This window comes from Barbus barbus (genome assembly GCF_936440315.1).
Source record: "Barbus barbus genome assembly, chromosome: 9".
NCBI classification, from domain to species: Eukaryota; Metazoa; Chordata; class Actinopteri; order Cypriniformes; family Cyprinidae; genus Barbus; species Barbus barbus.
In genome coordinates this window covers 10,810,585-10,830,057 of record NC_136737.1, presented here as the reverse complement: position 1 = coordinate 10,830,057, position 19,473 = coordinate 10,810,585, and the positions used below count along the sequence as shown (strand labels likewise).

The following is a 19,473-nucleotide window of genomic DNA, read 5'->3' as shown; positions in this document are numbered from 1 at the left end:
TGGTAAACTTTGTGTGGGTACCATCACATATGGGTGTGAAAGGACATGAGGAGACTGATCTTTTAGCTAAAAAGGCATTAAATCATTCACAAATAGCCGTTGAAGTAAAACAGAAATAAAAGCGATAACAAAGGAAATACAGAAAATATGGCAGAATGAATGGAAAGAAGGAACAAAAGGTAGACATATATACTGCATACAAGAGAAAGTTGCTTCAGAGAGAAGAAGATTTGGAAACAGGAAAGAGGACATTTTAATAACGAGAATGCGAATTGGTCATTGTTTTTATTAAATCAGTGCTTGCATAGAATAGGAAAACATGAAAATGGACAAATGTGAAATTGTGACAAATGTGGGTTAGCAGAAACTGTAGAGCATGTACTTATAAAATTTGAGGTTTATGAACGTTTACAGTTAAGACCAGCTTTAATATATTTGGAAATAAATGATCTGTCACTCCAGGTTCTGTAGGAGATGGACCTAAACAATCAAGGATCTATCGAGAATTAGGCTAGTTGTTCATCTAAAGGAAACAGGATTGACTAATAGGATTTATGATACCGCTTTTATTTATTTATGAAACTGAATTTTCTATCGAGTCTGCCTTTATTTATTTTTTAACAGTAGATTATATAAAATCTGATATCCAAATGAGTTCAAACCTCAGTCCAGTAGATGGCGGTAATGCACTTCGTCTGCAAACTGCCAATAAAAACCACAGAAGAAGAAGTAAACTTAGTTACATCTTGCCAGTTCACAGCTTTGAGTCTTCTGAGGTGAGATAATTCGTATACTTATACAGTTATAAACATACACGGTTGTTTTAATCTGGTACAACTCAATTTGTGCGTACTTTCTGTTCTGGCGTCTGCTAACTGGAATAAACATTTAGGCTAAGTTAGCAGTCAGGGTTGCCAAACATTCCGGATTATCACGGAATCGTCCCGTATTTAAGACATAATTTTGTCCCATATATGCAGGCATACGCCTTATAGCCACTCAAACAATACGAATAAAAAGCTGTGAATTGAAAGAAATTGATTTTTAGGCGCATCATTGCTTGGTATCTATATATAATGTCTGTTCTCTATTATAGATCAGTGTTTAAGACCCACAGAATCTAAGTGGTTCCCCTCTCCGTGTCCACGTAACACGTTACACGCTGCAGCTTCGGTTGTTGGTTTATCTTTTATTCCTTAATCGAGGTAATGTAGACACATAATTCATTAAAATACTGGAGAGACAATTCTAAGCAGTGACAACTTAACCAACAAGCCCGAAAAGAGCTTGTAATGAGTGACCATGGCAACACAGACCGCACGCATTCTGTGAAGCAGCCTGTACAAGCAAAAATAAAATAAACAATACCTTTACTTCGGTTAAACTGCTGAAAAAACGTGCGTTTGGTCACTATAATATTACTTTGGTCTCTAAAACGGATACTAAAGGCACAAGATGTCAAAACGTTGCTATGGTTTCTGCAATCATCTCAGTTTCGAGTTTTCAGTGACGTGTGGAACTATTGTTTAATTCATTAAGACCGGAATGACTTTCTGTGTTGTTGTTGTTGTTTGTATGATTGTTAACGGGGTTTCCTCGCCAATATATGAGGTGGAGGTGGTAAAATCCTGCTCATGTGCACACACGCAAGGGTACCACATTTCAGCTGGCTGAAGAAACATTTTACAAGCATGCATTTTAGGTATTTCAATAATGAGATAATAGTAAGATACATTTTTTATTTTGAGAACGGTGTCATATGCTTTTTTTTAAATACTTTCTGTTAAGCTCTTGTACATTTTTAAGTTATTAAGCAATATCTCATGTAGGGTAGGTTCTTTTGTGTCTGCAGCCTACAGAACACTTAGGCCTACAAGAGGAATGTTTGCATTCCTCGTTTTAACAAAACTATTAGAATAATATAATTTTCACACATTAAATTGTTAAAGTAATAAAATAGGAACAAACAAATCAATTAGCAACAGCGTAAATAAATACAACTGAACAATTTTAAGGTACAGAAATTGAAATCAAAAGTTTAAAAATACTGCATAGTTTTCTTTTCATAAATAAAATCTTGATTAATCCTTATGAACATTACAAAAAGATATTCATTCAAATCAATAAATTATTTTATTTTGTTCTTTTATTAACATTAATGACAGGCAGCACGTTTATTCAGTTGCTGTTTCTTTAACCCCGAAGCCACGCGGATCTAAAATAGTTTAAAAACAGTTATTGGAAATTTGTAACAGGCTCTAAAATGGAAATGGTTCTCGATACCCAACCCTAGTAGCTGATCGAGTGTTTGACAAGTATTTTCCTCAGCATGTAACTTGCATTTTGTGGTTATGTACTTATGTCAAGTGTTACAATGTGTAGAAATATATAATACTTAGAATATGTAAATTATTTTTAAAACAGATTAAATAACTTTTACATTTTGATAGACAGATAAACAAACAACATGATTAAAGTGTATGAATTAATGAAGGCATCAATTTGATAACGGATTTATTTTTTATTTTGGCAGATCTGCTCCTCCAACCACACAGGAATTCACCAACAGTCCAGCTCCACCCGCAACAGTTTATGAAAGAAAGCTGAAAACATGACTGATCCAGAACCCTGCGGAATAAAGCAGGAAGATACTGAACCACAAATAGGTTGGTGTATATTCTTAATTGTTTACCAAGTTTCTAAAACTTCAAGCATAAAAATCATAGATGTGAAGTTACAAGTTACAGCGGCTTACTGTTTTGATGATTGCAATGAGTTGAGGCTCATCTATTCAACGTGGATGAATATGATGGATTGTGGTATACTGGCACTTGTGGTTAAAGGCATTAAGTGTGCATAACTCACTAATGCTATCAAAACATGCCCCTCCAAAAAGAGAAGACTGTAAAACACACACACACACACACAAAAGAGCTGGTATTGTCTTCAATTGTTGTTTTAAAAACGGTTGTTTAAAAATAACACCACAAAAGTTAGGAAATACAAGGAAATAAAATTTTTAATAGCATAAGTATAATAGTATCTAATACGATTTAAGTCACAGAGTTGTTGCCATGTCTGAAATGCTTTCTTCTTTTTGTTTATGGATGTAACATCATCACGCAAAGTTGAATGTCACAAAACTGACATTTCCCATTAAATCTAACCCAACCATTTATTAATAAATCAATATTATAAGCTCACCATTTTACTACTTTTTTTGGAAACACTATATACACACACACACACAGTCATGGCCCAGAATATCGGCACCCTTGGTAAATATGATAAAAGACGGCTGTGAAAATGAATCGGCATTGTTAATCCTTTTGATCTTTTATTAAAAAAATTCACAAAAATCTTAACCTTTCATTGGATAAGAATTTAAAATGGGGGGAAATATCATTATGAAATGTTTTTCTCAAATACACGTTGGACACAATTATTGGTACCCCTAGAAATTATTACAAGTAAAATATCTCTGAAGTATATTCCCATTCATATTCACAATTTTGAGCACTCCAGGGTGATTATGAACATGAAATTATCCAACCATGGCTTTAAGAAAAGAGCTAGAGCAGTGACAATTCCCATTTCCACCATCAGGGCAATAATTAAGAATTTCCAATCAACAGAAAATGTTACGAAACTGCCTGGAAGAGGACGTGTGTCTTTATCATCCTAATGCACGGTGAAAGTGAGTTTGAGTGGCTAAAGACTCTCCAGGGACCACAGCTGGAGAATTGCAGAAAATAGTTGAGTCTCGGGGTCAGAAAACCTTAAAAAGAAAAAAGTCAAACAGCCCCTGCATCACCACATGTTGTTTGGGAGGGTTTCAAGAAAAATTCTCCTAGCTCATCCAAAAACAAACTCCAGCATATTCAGTTATCAGACACGACTGGCACTTCAAATGGGACTGGCTTCTATGGTCAGATGAAACTAAAAAAATGATCTTTTTAGCAGCAAACACTCAAGATGGGTTTGGTGAACACAGGGATAAAAAGTACCCCATGTGTACAATGAAATATACTGCTGTATTTTTAATGTTGTGGGCCTATATTTCTGTTAATAAATACCAACAGATAAAAAAATCAATAAGTGACTGACTCTGTTAGAAGTCTTATAATGGGCCGTGATTAAATCTTCCTAGCGTACAATAATCCAAACACAAACCTCAAAAATGGGTCACTGAGCACAAAACCAAGCTTCTGCTATGGCCATTCCAGTCCCCTGAGCTGAACCCTATAGAACATGAGTGGGGTGAACTGAAGAGAAGAAGCACCAACATGGAGCTGGGAATCTGAAGGATCTGAAGTGATTCTGGATGAATGAATGATCTCTGATCTCTTGTCAGGTGTTTTCTAACTTCAGGCATTATAGGAGAACATTTAGAGCTGTTAAACTGGAAAATGGAGGTTTCAAAATGTATTGAATTAAAAGGGTGCTGTTAATTGTGGCCAATGTGTATTAGAGAAAAACATTTATTTCATAATGATATTTCCCCCCATTTTAAATTCTTGTTATCCAATGAAAGGTTAGATTTTTGTGAATATTTTTTTTTTTTTTTTTAAGTGCACTTTCCATTCACTCCTAGCTTCATTTGATCTCAAACGCCTCGCCACTACTAGCACGCACAAATCAGGCAACCAACTTGATTTAATTTACACACGCAATTGTACTACAGATAACATTCTGGTACAACCACTACATATCTCTGACCATTTCTTCATTGTCCGCATTATTAATGAGAAGAAGCTCGCTCACTTCACTTTCTGCATGAGATTGCATACACTGGAAAATTCAACTGTTATGAAAACTGTTTAAGGTATTTTCATTCATTTCTCTCATCTGTTTGAACTTGGCGCTGTACCTTTCCGAGAGACATAAAAAGTTTGTTGTTTTTGTTCATTCATATGCATTTGGCTTCTTACCAATAAGGAAACAGTCTGTAAAAAGCATTTCACATGTACCGGTTGAGTGGGGCACAAAAGAGGGGTTAATTATAACGCTACATGATTTAAAGACTTCCACACTCTAGCATAAGAATTTAATAAATTTCCTATTATTTCCTTGCCATATCATCACTATGTAGAGAAAAAATGTGCAGAAGTTCAAAGATCTTTTGAAGATATCGCTGACCATTTAACCATTGCAAAAGTAAACTTCATCTGTGTTTTTAGTGTTTATTGAAAATGAGACAAACATTTATTATTTTTACAGTTATTTCATGATTATTTTAATCTCCAATCGGTTTTAGATGGTTCTGCTTCGCTTTATTTTGTCTAGGTGGGTCGTGGAATGGAAATGTTTGTGAACTAGTTTTAAAATAATAATTGGATAATAAATGTACCCAATTCAAATAAATGCATTAAAATATTTATACTTTACTGTTTTCTCAGGTATCACATGTCCTTTTCCTTTCACTTTCTTTTTTTAAGATTTACTGAATTTTTATTTATTTTTATTTTTTTATTTAACCGTTTTGCTTTAATTTTAGAGCTAATAGAAGAGAACAAGGTGATTGAAGAGGGGAAGAATCATCGTGTCAAAACTGAAGAAACATCCTGGAAACATCCCTCATGCGAGCAAAATCTTGATATTCAAATAAAAGGTCATCATGAAGGGAAGCTATACACATGTGATCAGTGTGGGAAGAGCTTCAAAAAAAAAGGAATCCTTAATGTACACATGAGGATCCACACTGGAGAGAAGCCATACACATGTGATCAGTGTGGGAAGAGCTTCAAAAAAAAAGGAACCCTTAATGTACACATGAGGATCCACACTGGAGAGAAGCCATACACATGTAATCAGTGTGGGAAGACCTTCAAAAAAAAAGATTCTCTTAATAGACACACAAGGATCCACACTGGAGAGAAGCCGTATACATGTGATCAATGTGGGAAGAGCTTCAGACTAAAAGAAATTCTTAATCGACACATGAATATCCACACTGGAGAGAAGCCACACACATGTGAACACTGTGGGAAGAATTTCAAACAAAAAACAAACCTTAACCAACACATGAGATTCCACACTGGAGAGAAGCTGCACACATGTGATCATTGCGGGAGGGCTTTCTTAGTTAAAGGAAGCCTTAAAGACCACATGAGGAGCCACACTGGAGAGAAGCCACACACATGTGATCAGTGTGGGAAGAGTTTCAGATATAAAGGAAACCTTAGTGTACACTTGAAAGGCCACACTGGAGAGAAGCCACACACATGTGATCAGTGTGGGAAGAGTTTCAGATATAAAGGAAAGCTTAGTGTACACATGAAAGGCCACACTGGGGAGAAGCCACATGCATGTGATCAGTGTGGGAAGAGTTTCATAGAAAAGGCAACCCTTAATGAACACATAAGGATCCACACTGGAGAGAAGCCATTCACATGTGATCTGTGTGGGAGGAGTTTCTCACAAAGAGGAGCTCTTGCTGCACACAAGAAAACCCACAGTACAGAGAAACCATATACCTGTGATCAATGTGGGAAGAGTTTCAAACGAAAAGAAAGCCTTTATGATCACATGAGGATCCACACTGGAGAGAAGCCGTACACATGTGATCAGTGTGGGAAGAGTTTCATACGAAGAGTAACCCTTTACATACACAAGAAAACCCACAGTAGAGTGAAGCCATACACATGTGATCAATGTGGGAGGAGTTTCATGCGAAGAGTAACCCTTTACATACACAAGAAAACCCACAGTAGAGTGAAACCATACACATGTGAACAATGTGGGAAGAGTTTCAAGAATTCAAGTTTTTTTAAAGTACATCTGTGTACTCATTCTAGAGAAAAACTATATAACTCTGACCAATGCAGTAAAAGAAAATATAGTGCAGAGTTAAATGATCACCAGAATCAACACAGCGGTGTGAAGGATCATGCTTGCCCTGAGTGTGGGAAGACTTTTTTTACAGATGGTGCGATGAAAGTGCACCAGACAGTTCACACTACAGAAACACCTTACAAGTGTTCACACTGTGACAAGAGATTCAAACGGTCAACACATCTAGAAATGCATGAGAGGATCCACACTGGAGAGAAGCCGCATCACTGCCATTCATGTGGGAAGAGATTCACTCAATTATCTTCTCTAATCTCTCATAAATTACATGTATGTGTGTCTGAAATTATAGTAAGTAGTTCAAGTTCTGATCCTGTACTTCCAGGTGATAGGTGCTAGGTAGGGCTGCATCAAGTACCGTAATTGTTTTGATAATCGATTAATCAGAGATTATTAGAATGATTAATCAATCGAGTGTTGATTTTTACAGATTAATCAGTATCTTTTATTGATTATTTGGATTTTGGAGTTTAAAATGTTGAGTTATACCTGTTCTAACTAATGAATAAATAAAACAAAGAAATCACTTCAGGTTTTGAAAGTGTCCTTTTAATAAACTTTGAGTAAACTGAATTATTATCCTCTTTAGGTATTCTGTCCTCATCAGAAGTTATCAATAGATACTTATAGTTAACTTCCAGTCTGTGTTTGTTTATCGGTCTTGCTAATGGCGCCGACCACAAACGCATTTAAAGTTAAGGAGATGAATAGACTGAAGTTGGGCTCAGGTTGTTATGCTATGGGATGCAACCCAATGTTTCACATACAGTGGTTTATTTGTGGCAGCCCCACAAAACTGACCGCTACACATAGATTTTCCAAAAGGCTTTGACTTTGTTGAATAAACATGAGCACTTGTTTCAAAATCAAAATATACTTGTTATATATTTTGCTACTCTAGAGGGACTTGGCTGTTGTTATTGTTGATAATTTACTGTCTGTTTACTTATGTGCATCAATCCGAGTGTAAACGGTGAGAAATGCTCAGGCAGGTGAAAAGCGTTTGGTTAATGGTGAATATTGACCTGTTGCCGAGCCCTGCCTTGATGTAATGATTGGCAGGTAGGGGGCGTGCTCGGCTCGGAATGCATTTTCAAATCCACAATGACTTAAACTATATTCATCGCGGGGTATTTAATGAAAATGCAATTGAAACATCATATGTCAGTGCCAATGTATTTAAGAAAAATAAAGGACATTTAAATCACCATTTTGCTACCCCTTTCCTGCATCAGAATGCATTTTGAAATTCTCACTGCATTTTGCTATAATTATCACGCGGTATCACCATGAAAATGCAACCCCAAGTGCCCTACTCATAAGTCCAAATGCATTTAGTAAAAACAGCAGTTAAATTATGATTTTGCTACGGTTTTTGCTAGGACGTTAAACATATCTGATCAAATTGGGTAATACATTTTCATTTAATTTTTTTAACTTTATAAAGATTTAAAATGATTTTATGTAACTGAATTTATTTTCATTTGGAATAAACATTTAGGCTAGCAGACAGGGTTGCCAACCATTCCGAATTATCACGGAATCGTCCCGTATTTAAGACATAATTTTGTCCCATATACGCAGGCATGGCCGCTCAAACAATACGAATAAAAATTCTAAATTGAAAGTAATTGTTTTTAGACACATAATTGCTTGGTTTTCAAACATTTGCCGAAAGCTTTAAGATCACTGATCTATATAATGACTGTTCTCTATTATAGATCTTATGTTGAGGGAACGACATATTTTTCTTGTAGCCATGAGCTTAATGCGTAAACAAACCTGCGTGACCATAGCAACCAGAGGATTATCAGATATTATTAGAAAACATTTTTATTAACATTAAACATTTAATATAATATTTGTATATTATTATTATTTTTATTACATTAACTTATTAGGGCTATATTTTTATATTTATTGTTATGCTTATTTCCCCTTTCAATTTGTGTATCGCTTTACCGCCTGACAATTATGCCAATAAAGTTTTGACTTTATTATTGTATTTATGCCCGTGTGTAGAGATAAATGAGCGTGTTGTGTATTCATTTATAAATGAAATTGTGTGAATGATTAATTCCTCAACTAAACATTACAGTATTTCTAATTATGGTCTATTAATTAGCCTAAATAAAATGAAATATAGCCCATGTTAAATTTAAACTGCATTCCAGTAAAAAATCCAGTCAGCATAATCAAAGCTTTATTGGCATGTTGAGCATTTACAGCAGGCTGTTATTTACAATACTATTCAGAACGTTTAAAGTGATCGAAATGAAGGAAAAAATAAAATGAATATAAAAAATATAACCAATAATAATAGGCTAATAATAATATACAAATATTACGAGCAAAAGACCAGTTAATGGATTTACAAGACTGTGGGATGGATAATTTTTTTTTCTTGTAGGCCTATTTTATTTTATGTACCTTTATGTGCACTTTATGGAACTTTTCATGATAAACTTCATGAATGCTGAGTATCGCACATAATACAGTCCGGTAGCCATATGGTTAATATAATAATTTAATAATGTAATAATTTCTATAGCCTAATAATTAATATAAATAGTTTCTTTATTCTAAATAAAATATTAATGAATCCATCTCTGATAATCCCGGGTTGCTATGGTCACACAGGTTTGTTTACACATTAAACTCCTGGCCACGAGAAATGGATGTCGTTACCTCGACAAAATGACCACGACATATTATCATGTTCCCTTGAGTTACGTCGTCTACACAAAACTAAGTGAATCAAACATGTCACCTCCCAGTCACGGTACTCTTCCTGCTTTTACATCAGGGTTCAGTTTTATGTTCTTTCCACATTTGTCTTGTCACATTTACTGAAAATTAAACTCTTTAATTTTAGACCTGATGGAAGAGAATACGGAGAGTGAAGAACTGAGTGAAACTGAGGAGAAACATCACAAACTGTTGAAAAATCAAATCCAAAAGTCTTTTACCTGCCCTCAGTGTGGAAAGAGTTTCTCACACAAACAAATTCAAGTTCACATGAAAATTCACACTGGAGAGAAGCCGTACACATGTAGTATGGGAAGGGTTTCAGTGAGATAAACACCTTCAAATTACATCTGCGTTATCATTCTGGAAAGAGACCATGTAGCTGTGATCAGTGTGGTAAACAATTTGTTTAGGACAGATGCCCTGAAGAACCACCTGAAAGTTCATTCAAAGGAGAAGCTTCACATTTGTTCTTTGTGTTGAAAGTGTTTTAGTGAGCTGGCTGCTTTAAAAAAGCACCAGAAAAAAGACCGGTGTGAAGAATCATATGTGCTTTGAGTGTGGGAATATCTTTTTTTATCGTGCTCAACTGAAACGGCACTAGAGTGCACCAAACCTTACAAGTGTTCACACTGTGACAAGAGTTTCAGTCAGTCAGAACATCTGAAAACACACGAGAGGGTTCCCACTGGAGAGAAGCCGTACCCATGTCCGTAACGCACACCTTAAGGATCACAAGAAAATCCACGGAGAGAAGCCGTATCACTGCCCTGCATCACTGTGTGGGAAAACTTTTGCTTCGTCGTCTTTACTAGAGAACGACTGTCTAAAATCACAGTAAGCAGTTCATCTTCAAATCCAGCACTTTCAAGTGCAACAGTGTTCTCACTAAATGCGACACGATAAATCTGCCTTAAACAGCTGTTATGAGAGACAGGACAAAAAATACATTCAATAAAGTTCATCTTTAAGATTAGCAGATTCAGGTATGAGATTCAGATCAATTTAAATATGATGTTCCTGCCAAAAGAGCAAAATCTAAGTTGTATTCTTACATAGAATTTTGTTCTAAATCTGATTGTATTGTTAAATTTAATCAATTGTATTCTTTTTATGCATATGTGTCACTTCAAGTGCTTCAACCGTCATCTAGTCGAGGTTTTTTTTTTTTTTAGTTCTGTAAGTTAATTTGTATTTTAGTTGGGTTTGGTTCTATTCCTGTTTGTAGTGTTGCCAACTGCTTTCAATAAAAAGTAGCTAAATTTGTCATGTTGCCTATGGGCATGCCATAAATCTCTAAGAAAATAAATACATTATTTAGAAAGTGTATCTCTTTTTTTTTTAGTCCCCTCACTGTACTGTCACCCTAAGCGGCTGCCTAGTTTGCCTATGGGCACGCACTGGCCCTGTCGCTGAAGGCCATCTCATTTTCAAGATTTTTGGAAGACAGCCTTAGCTTTGTGTCCTTCATTCACTTCCTTCACATCCTATATGTATGGTTAAGACTGATTGGTCTTTCACCAATGAGAAACCTTTCAGCATGCCCATTTCTCAGAGGTGCAGTAGCTCCCTTTAAAACTAGAACAAAAAAGTTGTTACCGCTAATATTCCCTGCACATTATAGAAAACAATGAACAGGAGATATATATATATATATATATTGAAAGCTCATGATGAAATAATTGTTTTTCTCCAGTGAATATTGCCACAATTATTGCCATCCCTAGAAATTCTTATTAGTAAAATATCTCTGAAGTATATTCCCATTTATAGTTACATTTTTAGCACACCAGGGTGATTAGGAGCATGAAATTGTCCATCCATGACTTCCTGTTCCACAGGCTTATAAATATGAGGAACACAAACGCCAAATTCCCTTAATCATCCATCACAAGGACTAAAACCTAAGAATATAGTTCTGATGTGCAGAACAAGATTGTTGAGCATCACAATATAGAAAGTGGGTGTATGAAAAGAGTTAAAGCATCTTCATTTCCACCATCAGGGTAATAATTAAGAGGTTCCAATCAACTAAAGATGTTAAAAATATTCCTGGAAGAGGACGTGTGTCTATACCGTCTTAATACACGTTGAGGAGGAGAGTTTGAGTGGCCAAAGACTCTCAAAGGATCACAGCTGGAGAATTGTAGAGATTAGTTGATTCTTGGGGTCAGAAAAAAAAAAAGAGTACCCCATGTCCACGGTTAAATATACTGCTGGATCTTTAATGCTTTAGGTGTGTTTTTCTGCTGGAGGTCCTGGACATCTTGTTCAGATGCATGGCATCGTGGATTCTATAAAAATAGTGGATTCAAATAAAAAAATCAAAACCTGACTGCCTCTGTTAGAAATCTTATAATGGGCCGTGTTTGGATCTTCCACCAGGACAACAATCCAAAACAAACATCAAAATCAACACAAAAATCGGTCACTGAGCACAAAATGAATCTTTTACTATGGCTGTCTCTGTCCTCTGACCTGAACCCTACAGAAAATGAGTGGGGTGAACTGAAGGGAAGACGTACTAACATGGAGCTGTGAATCTGGAGAGAGTTTGTATGAAGAAAATGGTCTCTGATCTCTTATCAGGTGTTCTCCAAACTCCTCAGGCATTATAGGTGAAAACTCGGAGCTGTTACCCTGGGAAAGGACGTTGCAATAATTGGGTGCCAATAATTGTGGCCAACATGAACTACGGAAAGCATTTATTTCACAATGAGACCCCCCCCCCCCCCCCCCCCCCCCCCACTTTCAATTGTTTTACTTCAATGATAGGTTGGGATTTTTTTAATGAAAGATAAAAAGGATAAACAATGCAGATTTATTTTCACAGATTTATTTTACTTTGCTCACATTTACCAATGGTGCCGATATTAGAGGGGGTCACTATCTGATATATATATATATATATATATATATATATATAATTTATTTTGATTATTCCTTCTGTTCATCGAGGCTTCACACTCCATCCCAGTATGTCACGGAATCGCACCTAAAGCTGGTTTGCCAACCGCTATTAAACACAAAAGAAAAAGTTATCAAAATGCAAAAATGTCATGAGATGTCTAGCAGGAGTTGATTGGGGAGCTTGCCGACAGTCTCATTGAGTGTTGAAGGACTGTTGGGAATATGAATATAAAAAGTTATCAAGCTTTGGATGGAAGGCCAATGAGGAAGCACAGAAAATGGCCTTAAGTGACGTTTATATTGCCACTACTGTGGCTAGGTCAGCAATCCCTCCTTGGCCTTTCCCAATGCTGACATAAAGTTGCATAAAGAAAAATATAATAATGAAACAAGTGTGCTAGAAAGTTTAGTTGCACAGCAATATATCGATCTTACATATTATAGTGCAGTACAAATATACACTGATGGTTCAAAGGATCCAGTTTCTGGGAAAACAGCTGCAGAAGTATACATTCCTCTATTTAAAATTAAAAAGTCAGAAAGAACCTCAGATCATATTTCTGTATTTACTGCAGAACTGATGGCAATATTAATAGCACTTCAGTGGATAGAAGAAATACAACCAACAAAGGCAGTGATCTGCACAGATTCTCTTACAGCACTAAACAGTTTATCAAGTGGAAAATCATTAGCAAGGCAATACATGATAAATGAAGTAATGCAGAGTCTATTTAGAATAAGACAGTATATGGACTTCTGGTAAACTTTGTGTGGGTACCATCACATATGGGTGTGAAAGGACATGAGGAGACTGATCTTTTAGCTAAAAAGGCATTAAATCATTCACAAATAGCCGTTGAAGTGGCATTAAGTAAAACAGAAATAAAAGCGATAATAGGAAAACATGAAAATGGACAAATGTGAAATTGTGACAAATGTGGGTTAGCAGAAACTGTAGAGCATGTATTTATACAATTTGAGGTTTATGAACATTTACAGTTAAGACCAGCTTTAATATATTTGGAAATAAATGATCTGTCACTCCAGGTTCTGTAGGAGATGGACCTAAACAATCAAGGATCTATCGAGAATTAGGCTAGTTGTTCATCTAAAGGAAACAGGATTGACTAATAGGATTTATGATACCGCTTATTTATGAAACTGAATTTTCTAACGAGTCTGCCTTTATTTATTTTTTAACAGTAGACTATATAAAATCTGATATCCCAATGAGTTCAAACCTCAGTCCAGTAGATGGCGGTAATGCACGTCGTCTGCAAACTGCCAATAAAAACCACAGAAGAAGAAGTAAACGTAGTTACATCTTGCCAGTTCACAGCTTTGAGTCTTCTGAGGTGAGATAATTCGTATACTTATACAGTTATAAACATACACGGTTGTTTTAATCTGGTACAACTCAATTTGTGCGTACTTTCTGTTCTGGCGTCTGCTAACTGGAATAAACATTTAGGCTAAATTAGCAGTCAGGGTTGCCAAACATTCCGGATTATCACGGAATCGTCCCGTATTTAAGACATAATTTTGTCCCATATATGCAGGCATACGCCTTATAGCCACTCAAACAATACGAATAAAAAGCTGTGAATTGAAAGAAATTGATTTTTAGGCGCATCATTGCTTGGGATCTATATATAATGTCTGTTCTCTATTATAGATCAGTGTTTAAGACCCACAGAATCCAAGTGGTTCCCCTCTCCGTGTCCACGTAACACGTTACACGCTGCAGCTTCGGTTGTTGGTTTATCTTTTATTCCTTAATCGAGGTAATGTAGACACATAATTCATTAAAATACTGGAGAGACAATTCTAAGCAGTGACAACTTAACCAACAAGCCCGAAAAGAGCTTGTAATGAGTGGCCATGGCAACACAGACCGCACGCATTCTGTGAAGCAGCCTGTACAAGCAAAAATAAAATAAACAATACCTTTACTTCGGTTAAACTGCTGAAAAAACGTGCGTTTGGTCACTATAATATTACTTTGGTCACTAAAACGGATACTAAACGCACAAGATGCCAAAACGTTGCTATGGTTTCTGCAATCATCTCAGTTTCGAGTTTTCAGTGACGTGTGGAACTATTGTTTAATTCATTAAGACCGGAATGACTTTCTGTGTTGTTGTTGTTGTTTGTATGATTGTTAACGGGGTTTCCTCGCCAATATATGAGGTGGAGGTGGTAAAATCCTGCGCAAGGGTACCACATTTCAGCTGGCTGAAGAAAACATTTTACAAGCATGCATTTTAGGTATTTCAATAATGAGATAATAGTAAGATACATTTTTTATTTTGAGAACAGTGTCATATGCTTTTTTTAAAATACTTTATGTTGTATATTTTTAAGTTTTTAAGCAATATCTCATGTAGGGTAGGTTATTTGGTGTCTGCAGCCTACAGAACACTTAGGCCTACAAGAGGAATGTTTGCATTCCTCGTTTTAACAAAACTATTAGAATAATATAATTTTCACACATTAAATTGTTAAAGTAATAAAATAGGAACAAACAAATCAATTAGCAACAGCGTAAATAAATACAACTGAACAAATTTAAGGTACAGAAATTGAAATCAAAAGTTTAAAAATACTGCATAGTTTTCTTTTCATAAATAAAATCTTGATTAATCCTTATGAACATTACAAAAAGATATTCATTCAAATCAATAAATTATTTTATTTTGTTCTTTTATTAACATTAATGACAGGCAGCACCAGAGTTTCCGCTAGAAAAAAATGGTGCCGGTCAAAGTGACCGGCAGAAGTTTCGTTTTCCGGACATTTTGGTGATGTGCCGGTCAAATATCGCCTCTTAATTAGTCAAGTTGAGGAAAACTGGAGGCAGGCTATGTAACTTAAAAAAATGACATAATCAGGCCGTATAGAATGCAACGTTTATTAGCCTAACTTTCAAATAGACGGAAAAAAACATGAACGTCCGATTGGCGTCAATCAACGCCAATTGTTTTTACTATGGTTTCACATTCATAGTTTAACAAACCAATCCCCCTTCCCCACATAAAATATCTGAATAGTAGCCTATTGTTTTTACTCAAGCGAACTTAATTATACACTCTCAATATGTCTCATTTAACTGGTAACATTTAAATTGGCCACCGTGAAATGACTCCTTGTCAAATTAACTGGAACAAACAAATGACTAGGCCTATAACACTGTCATTTTAGGCTACTTTTTACGCTGTTTTGCAGTGCTGAATTGTGCAGCTGCCGACTTAAAATCAAAACTTCCCAGAGTCTCTCCACAACTTGCAATGCGCATAAACCGCGTAACCTTGTTCTCCGCAAGGCGACTTCGCTGCTTCGTCTTGATCCGATTCTGCAGCGAGAACCCCCTCTCTGCAGGAACACTCGAGACAGGGATTACACAGGCTATCTTGGCGAGCTTGGTCCACTCTGGATACATTTAGTTGAAATCACATATAAGGACTTCGCAGGCTGTGGAGAAATGCAATCCTCCATAGCCACGGAGCTCTGTCATGACAGCGAGGGCATCACGTCGCAGGCTTATGGCATCGATAAGAGGAGCGGTGTCCGCACACTCAATGCTTGTAAAATGGCAAATAATCCTTCTGATCGCTGGTTCTGCATATTATTGAAGAGCATAAGATAATATAATATAGGTGAGACCGATATTAGAATTATAGGCCTACAAAAGAATGCTGCGCTTATTATAAATAGACGTCTCAGGGGCCATTCACATATCGCGCCTAAAAACGCGTGGAAAACGCAAGGCGCGCAGCTTTCTCTTTTTTTCCAAAGCGCTCGGGCGGTTGCGCTCCGGAGCAGTACCGGCGCAATGGGCGGGCAATGGGGGGCCTGGCCCTCCCTGTGAGTCACTAGTGCCCGCCCTGGAGGAGTCTGCTGAGTGAAGAAAACTTTGTACTATTCAAACATCAGTTATTATTTATTTACCCATGCATTGAGAAAAAGCGGAGATCTGTTTCCACCAGGCTGTGCGCGGCGCTCGATCTGAAAGGAGGCGGGGTGGAGTTACGAGTAGAGCCCTGCATTTCGGCCCTGGCCCGATGGGCCCCGTCTTTTTTACGCCTCTAGGGCCGGGCTTCGGGTCAATTTCCACGTCATAGTTAAGACGCGGGCCAGGCATCGGGCCTGTTTTGGGTTTCTCCTTATTTTATATTGTAGACATCTATCCATTGGCGATGAAAAAAACTGCCGCGCTGGTGGAAACAACAGGAGACCGTGCCGCGACTGAGAGCAGCAGCAGCTGTTCTGCATTCAAATGCACGCTATAGACTAAAGCTTGCTGCAAAACCCCAGCAAACATAACCATGAATGTGTCTGCGGGAAATAGTAAGGAGATATTTTAATTATTTACTACTAAACTAATGTTTTCTGAGTCTGTGTCGCAAGGATGAAGCTGCTGATCCTGACTCACCGTCTCCTCATTAGACGCGCCTTTAGAGAGAAATGCATCTTTATTGATTATGATTAAGATTATAATAAACGAGTTTTTGTTTTCATTTTTTTTATTTCGTTAAGTGATAATTTAAAGCTTTCTATAGATATATTTATCATGTCTGTGAGGCATGTATTCGCTCAGCTTCGGTTCATCTTTGGGAAGCGCTCCTGTTAAAGACGGCAGAAAGCGCATCATGTTTGTTTTCTTTGTTTTATAAAAGCCTTTTGTTGGTATTGTGAGTGCCCACAAATACAAGTAGACCCTTTACAGGTCCGAATGGTGTATTACTCTTACCTTTATCAATAAATAAATAAATGACGGTGTAGGTTATTTTAATTTGTTTCCACTGAAATAAATCCATGTGTTTGCTGGTGCCTCCATGTCCTGCAGAGCGCGCTTTAGCTTCCTCTCCGCACACACTTAGATATAGCGCACATTATTATTATAGCAGGTTTAATGTTTAAACATTGTTATATAGGCTACTTGAACTGTTTTAGTATATCTATAGATTTTATTTTAGGCAGGTCCTGATGATATGAGAAGGCTAAATTGATCAAACATAGGCTATGATCAGCTCATGCCGCTGGCCGCTTGGTCGTTACTTAAAAAAAACAAAGACGTATAGGCTATTTAACGAACAAAAATGCTCCAAACGTTTTTCTAAATTAACTTAATAAAAAAACAAAACGAAATATGTTAATTTTGCCATTACACACAAAACTGAACAATTGTAATTGCCGAAACAGTAGTATAAACTGTTTTAGGAGAAGGGAAAAAAAAAGACGCGCTCGGGTTGGACTCGGGCCAGTAATTCTGATAAGCTGTCGGACGTGGGCCGGGCTAGGGCCTGCATTTGAGGCCAGTGCAGGGCTCTAGTCATGAGCTTTCGCTGAGATCTTGAGGATCCAACGGCGTTAAGAAGTTTTACTGACAAGCTCTTTTTAATGATTGGCATTGGTTAAACATTTTAATTCTCGGGCCATGCCCCCCCCCCCCAACGAGTTACTGTGCTCCCACTTTCCATCCTCTCCCCTCCTTGCTGAAAGTGATCGATTTCAAAAGCGAAAGTGAAACCAATAAAACAGCATAAGAAAGCGATTGCATGCTTTAGCGAGCGTCAGCGGCTCAACCCCCCCCCCCACACACATGATTTGTGCCCCCCCTGGAAATTCAAATGCCCCCCTGATGGAGGTGCCCTGGCGCCGGCTCTGCTCCGGAGGCGTCTGTCGTTGCTAAACAACCATCAGCTGCGCTCTCCGTTACAACAAGGACATTTCAGCAATGGATTTCCAACACCGAAAAACACTTGCTGTAACTCTGTTACAAGATTTATTTACTAAGAAAATTAAAAAACGCCGCAGTGTTTGGGTGCACCCCATACTTCAAAAACGCTGCTGAGGTTTCAAAGTAACGGAAAAGGTGAGGAAGCTGATTGGTTGGTTCTTGTCACATGACCCGCGGTGCGCTTGCGGCATTCTGAAAAGTTGAGATGTTTTTATCTCGATGCGGCGCGGACGCGCCTGGAAAAAACGAGCGCGTCGCTTTCATTATGAGCGTCTCCATTTGAAATAACGAACTTGAGCGCGCAAAAGACGCGATATGTGAGCGGCCCCTTAGGCGTGCACTTTATTTTAAATGCAGCATGCGATGTTGTTTAATAACTTTCAAACGGTAGAGCCTGTTCCTTTATAACATAGCCAAAGGTCGGTGTATTTTTGCTTTATACATTTTAGGCTTATTCTCAAATTCAAATTGTGTTTGTGGGGCGGGATTATTAGGCCATTTTAATCGGACAATTTGACCGGAGAGATTTAATTTTGTCGGACATTTCATTTTTTTTCCGGCCAATGTCCGGCAATTACCGGACAACGGAAACCCAGGGCAGCACGTTTATTCGGTTGCTGTTTCTTTAACACCGAAGCCACGCGGATCTAAAATAGTTTAAAAACAGTTATTGGAAATTTGTAACAGGCTCTAAAATGGAAATGGTTCTCGATACCCAACCCTAATAGCTGATCGAGTGTTTGACAAGTATTTTCCTCAGCATGTAACTTGCATTTTGTGGTTATGTACTTATGTCAAGTGTTACAATGTGTAGAAATATATAATACTTAGAATATGTAAATTATTTTTAAAACAGATTAAATAACTTTTACATTTTGATAGACAGATAAACGAACAACATGATTAAAGTGTATGAATTAATGAAGGCATCAATTTGATAACGGATTTATTTTTTATTTTGGCAGATCTGCTCCTCCAACCACACAGGAATTCACCAACAGTCCAGCTCCACCCGCAACAGTTTATGAAAGAAAGCTGAAAACATGACTGATCCAGAACCCTGCGGAATAAAGCAGGAAGATACTGAACCACAAATAGGTTGGTGTATATTCTTAATTGTTTACCAATTTTCTAAAACTTCAAGCATAAAAATCATAGATGTGAAGTTACAAGTTACAGCGGCTTACTGTTTTGATGATTGCAATGAGTTGAGGCTCATCTAT

The 19,473-nt window shown here is 37.1% G+C and overlaps 2 protein-coding genes across 3 annotated transcripts in view; both read left to right on the top strand.

Moving 5' to 3' along the window:
* The first annotated feature begins 717 nt into the window (after nt 1–717).
* Nucleotides 718–8,055, top strand: LOC306874999 (uncharacterized protein). The gene is made up of 3 exons (XM_079425350.1): nt 718–776; nt 2,534–2,666; nt 5,498–8,055. Exons 2-3 carry the CDS (start codon nt 2,612–2,614, stop codon nt 7,189–7,191), a joined length of 1,749 nt encoding a protein of 582 aa, XP_079281476.1. The 5' UTR covers nt 718–776; nt 2,534–2,611; the 3' UTR covers nt 7,192–8,055.
* Nucleotides 8,056–13,793: 5,738 nt separating this feature from the next.
* LOC306874994 (stonustoxin subunit beta-like) overlaps nt 13,794–19,473 on the top strand; it is a 45,898-nt gene continuing 40,218 nt past the window's right edge. For both annotated transcript variants that reach the window (XM_079425344.1, XM_079425343.1), the window contains exons 1-2: nt 13,794–13,865; nt 19,216–19,348. In XM_079425344.1, the coding sequence (XP_079281470.1) occupies nt 19,294–19,348 (55 nt within the window). In that variant the 5' untranslated portion in view covers nt 13,794–13,865; nt 19,216–19,293. The remainder of the gene's footprint in view (nt 13,866–19,215; nt 19,349–19,473) is intronic.